Source organism: Etheostoma cragini, chromosome 11 (assembly GCF_013103735.1).
Source record: "Etheostoma cragini isolate CJK2018 chromosome 11, CSU_Ecrag_1.0, whole genome shotgun sequence".
Taxonomy (NCBI): Eukaryota; Metazoa; Chordata; class Actinopteri; order Perciformes; family Percidae; genus Etheostoma; species Etheostoma cragini.
In genome coordinates this window covers 22,479,993-22,484,759 of record NC_048417.1, presented here as the reverse complement: position 1 = coordinate 22,484,759, position 4,767 = coordinate 22,479,993, and the positions used below count along the sequence as shown (strand labels likewise).

Here is a 4,767-nt window from a genome sequence, read left to right as displayed (position 1 = left end):
TTGTCTCACATGTCTTGAGACTTTGTTCTAATGGACTTCTGTGCTCATTTTACCCCTGGGTTGTGATTCACGCTGACCTGTCCTCTGAGAGCACCAACGCAAAGTCAAAATTCAGTGCAAAATAAAATGCTGTATGACTACCGCACCTTCCTTTCATCTGTCTCTGCCCAGGCAACACTGCTATTAACCAATGCTTTTAGGCGGAGAGAGAAAATATTTAATTACATATGTCAATAATTCCTGCAGGTCACAAATCGTTGTGACATAAAAGCAGGAGGCCTTTGTTTTCTTTATACATTACTAAACATAACTTTTCCTTTCATATTGTTCACACTTCAGCAATTGACACGGGAGCTTGAACCCAGTGATTTCATTATGACTCAATGTTGTGCAGTACTAAGCCATACATCCATTATGGTAGGATTCTTGATTCATTTGTAAATTACAATAACCTTAAGCCTTTTGTACCATCTATCTCCACTCATTAAAAATCAAAGTGCCAATCCCCAGCATATCAGACACATTAATCAGACATTTTATTCAACTCATCTTCATGATTATAGATTTTATAATTCCGTCATAAGAAGTCACTCTAACAGAAAATTAGACATTTCATAGCAAAATGTTGCCCGCTTTTTTCCAAGAGCTTTTGGCACAAAGTACAGAGTAAGATCATGTTCAGGAAGTGTGGGTGTGCTTTAAAGTGTGTTTTGCTGACAGACGGGCTACAGGTCAATAAATGTATAAAGGAAAGAAAGCATTCAAAAATATCACTGAGGAACCAGTTCACACAGCACACTCTACCGCATTTGGAGATCATAAATCAATTTAAACCTATGATACACAAAGTGTGCTTTAGGCAATATTCAGCATGTGCGTTGGCTAATTCTTTACTTTATGTTCTCTTTGTAGTTAGATTTGGGATTTTTCCACAGTGATTTTCTACTCTTTGTTCTCTTTTTCATTCTTGCAACATTTTCACGTACGTGCCTAAATTGAATGCAATCATATGGTTATTGTCAGGATAAAATATTTCTGTATGATAACCATCATGGGTAGCAGATGTTTCAGAGGGAGCAAAATCATACACATTTGGAGATTTTTTTGGTTACTTAACTGAATGACATCTCCAAACTACTGCCTGTGTATGCTGGCCTTTAAAGTCTTTACTTTCAGCCACTTCCACCTTTGTATCCGCTGGCATTTCTTCCTTTTTGTTTCCTTGGTGATGGAGGATGGAAGCTGCATAACACAACATCATCACAGCCCGTCCAAATTGAGGCCTTAACCCCTGCCCAGTGACCGTCCTTTCTGTGCCGTGCTGTATCTCACCTCTTCTGCGTAGCTGTATGTGACACCATTATCTGCTGCATTTCTCCAGCTGTTCAGTTTGCATTATGCCATGGAAACATGTCTTTGTTTCCCATTCAGAGGAGAGAATGAGCTGCAGGTATGCTGAGGAATTGAGGCAAGAGTGTCTGATATGAGCAGATTAAAGGAAAGGAAAACTAAACACATACAGATTATATTCTCACTAAGCCAAATGCACCATTCAGAGTATGTAGTTCACTAATGCACATCTGTTAAAATCACATATCTTTGCATGGAAACGCAAAATTTGCATTGCAAATTTGCAAAATTTGAGAGAAACCATTTCCTTTACTCTGGTTTGTTGTCTTGATTGTGTTACAAAGACATTCTGACAGTCCACTGACAGGTACAGCTCATAATGTACATACTGTGTATATTTACAGTATAGGTATATACTCATACAATCTGAAATACCTGGGTTTCCTAACAGTTGTTGGAGTAATTTTCTTTTATAACCTGGTGATAGTGGGTCTCCTGGAAATGTTCAGCACTGTGTTTCATTCCTGTGTTTCTGTAGTAGGTAATAGTGGTTTCATGGTGCTTCTCTTTGCTCTGTAAACCAAAGAATTTATTTCCGTGGCACCCTCCCTTCCCCTCTCTACACAATCCCCTCGCTGCGTTTGCTCCGCCACACCACCAGGGCTGTCATAAGGAGGGTGACCAGGACTGGTATTGCAATAAAGGGACCCAGGATGCGATTTGGTGGGTCCTTGAGAAGCCGTCCAGACAGCGAGCAGTCGTGGAAGTACTGCTTGTGGACTCGGATGAAGAACTCATCCACTAGCCTGTTGGGCCAGAAGCAATTCATCTGATGCGCCACCAGCAACGTGCAGTTTGACAGCTTGCCGTAGAGTCTGCATGTTGGTGAAACAGAAGACGAGAATTAACAGTTACACATTGAAGATAAGCTTGCCCACTACCCTAAGTTAATGTTGTCATGTCTGTCTAACTCATTGTGTTACACACAATGTGCAGGTACTCAGAAACCTTGAAATGGGTTCTTCATTTCAACTTCTCATTTATTGCCAGTTCCTGCAGGATTTGCTAGCTATAATGACAGCTGTCACTGTTGCATGTTATTATGGAACCCATGCAACTTCTAGGCAAGACTTAGCCTTAAATCACATTCACACACTACTATTATGTAAGGGAACGGAACCCAATTTTTTCGGTCCTATCCCCTGACCAGTCGGCTATCCTAACCTTAACTACTTGAGGTGTCACATGCCAAGTAGTTGCGCCGTGCCTCTTGGTCGCTCTCTTTTTATTTCGGGCGATCAGGGAAGCAGTAAGCAGCACTGTGGAAAATGCTGGAGTACATGGTGTGAAATAAATTGGTAAATATTGCATAACAGGCTAAAACAACAGTTATGTACAAGGGTTAAAATTATACCTGTGTTCATCTTTTAACTGACTGAGATGTTGAGATTGACTTTGAATGGATGTCGACGGATTCAAGTAAGAAGTTTTTCAGAGTCTGTATTCTGGGAAAAAAAAAAGTGTAAGTGTTTTCTAAGTCAAACTGTATATTAAAGAATCTGCCAGAGTTTGTCGTGAAAGTATATTTATACTGTATTATTTTGTTTTCTATGTCAGTGTCCTAAGCTCACTGCTGTATGTTTTAGATTATTTGGCCAATAAACATACACTGAAGATGTTATTGTGTCCTCTGTGTGTATGTGTATATATATATATATATATATATATATATATATATATATATATATATATATATATATATATATTTTTTTTTTTTTTTTCTCAATTAATTGGTTATTAATTAATTCTCATTTATATTCTCAATAAATAAACCCAATGAAAAACTGCAACAAACGACTTGATCTTGAAAATAGTAGTTTGATTAAATAATGCGGAAATATAGGAGTTGAGGTATGAGAAGACACTTTTACCACATTGTCCAGGTTGCTAAGATGCAAAACACTTGTCATTCTTACTGCACAAATTGAGGTCATCACACATACTGTAGTATATGTAAGGTTCAGGAAGCAAGTCACAGTTACAGATCATCGAATTAAGTCCATTAATGGCAATGCTTGGCTGCCCGCCACTCCTCACTTTTACTGTTTTCCAGTAAATAAAGGGGAAGGAATGTGGATCCCCACATGTTTGAGAAAATCAATGTTCACTGTTCTGTAGTTAATGGTGAGTTTTAAGTTGAGTACAACTCATATAAAGGGATAAAATGCAAATTAGCTGCTGATTATGCGCCTATTATCAATCCCACTACAGAAAGAAGTAAAACAACTGGACATGCTCCAATTTTTGTGTGCGCAGATGCTATTTTTTACTTTTTAATTCATAATAAAACTTTGTGTTTACACCACCTGCATAATTTCTCTTTGCTTTGCGTTACTCGCACACGTTTGATCTCTTGCTCTCGTATATTTTCTTGCACGAGTAATTTTTCTTTATAACTTATACTGCGTCATTTCAGAATGAAGCAACTCACTAGGGGCCTAGAAAAATCTCCACATAAAAAATACTGATATATAGCATTGTCAACTTATAAAACTGTTTTGGCTAAGCTAGCAAAAAAACAGTTACCCATATACACATCTAGCAGCTCGACTATGACTAGACTTGGAAAAACATAAGCATTTATGTTGACTTCTGTTCTAATTGAAATCCAATAATAATTTTCCGTTTAGCTCTGTTTTGGTCTCCACCAATTCATGAGGGACACGATGAACCGTAAACCTCAGAAGAAAGGCAGAGCCAGGTGATAATTCCCAATATGTGTGTAAGTAACCCGCACATTACACATAATCAATTGACCCAGTATTAATATAAGAATATCAATTAGAGCGAAACATAATGCAATGCATTATACTTAATATCCAAACAGTATCTCTAGAGTAGAATATGCGTATATACCCACCATTCAAAATGTGCGTTTATTATTCTAACAGCTTTTGATGATGCATCCCAACACACAGTCTTTCTTTATGGAACTTTAGATGGCTCAGGGCTGGTTGGCATGGGACAAGAGCAATAGGGTTGATTCGGGTGACACTCTGTCGGGTGTGTACTTCCTTTTTTCTGTTTGAGCACTAAGGGTCCCTGGAGATGTTTGTGCGTTGAGGCAGTGAACACAAAGAGATGTAGTGAGAGAGAGAGACTGTATCTTTGTGTGCGGAATGTAATGCAATACGTCATTTCTATTAGTAACTTTTCCAATTCTTTACGGAGTACACAGTGAATCAGTACTGGTTAAACTAATTGGGGTTTGAGCTCTATAATAACTTGGCTTTTGTCCTGTGACCATAACCCAACAAGGCATTTCTGTGAGGCCACAGGGTAATGGCGTTTTTCCACTGCTGGTAACAGCTTGCCTCGGCTCGCCTCGGCCCGCCTCGGCTCGCCTCGGCCCATTAT

General features: G+C 38.7%; 1 protein-coding gene across 2 annotated transcripts in view; it reads right to left on the bottom strand.

The window, feature by feature from the left end:
• Nucleotides 1–203: 203 nt before the first annotated feature.
• Nucleotides 204–4,767, bottom strand: part of ramp1 (receptor activity modifying protein 1) — a 63,831-nt gene continuing 59,267 nt past the window's right edge. For both annotated transcript variants that reach the window (XM_034885670.1, XM_034885669.1), the window contains exon 3: nucleotides 204–2,225. In XM_034885670.1, the coding sequence (XP_034741561.1) occupies nucleotides 1,970–2,225 (256 nt within the window). In that variant the 3' untranslated portion in view covers nucleotides 204–1,969. The remainder of the gene's footprint in view (nucleotides 2,226–4,767) is intronic.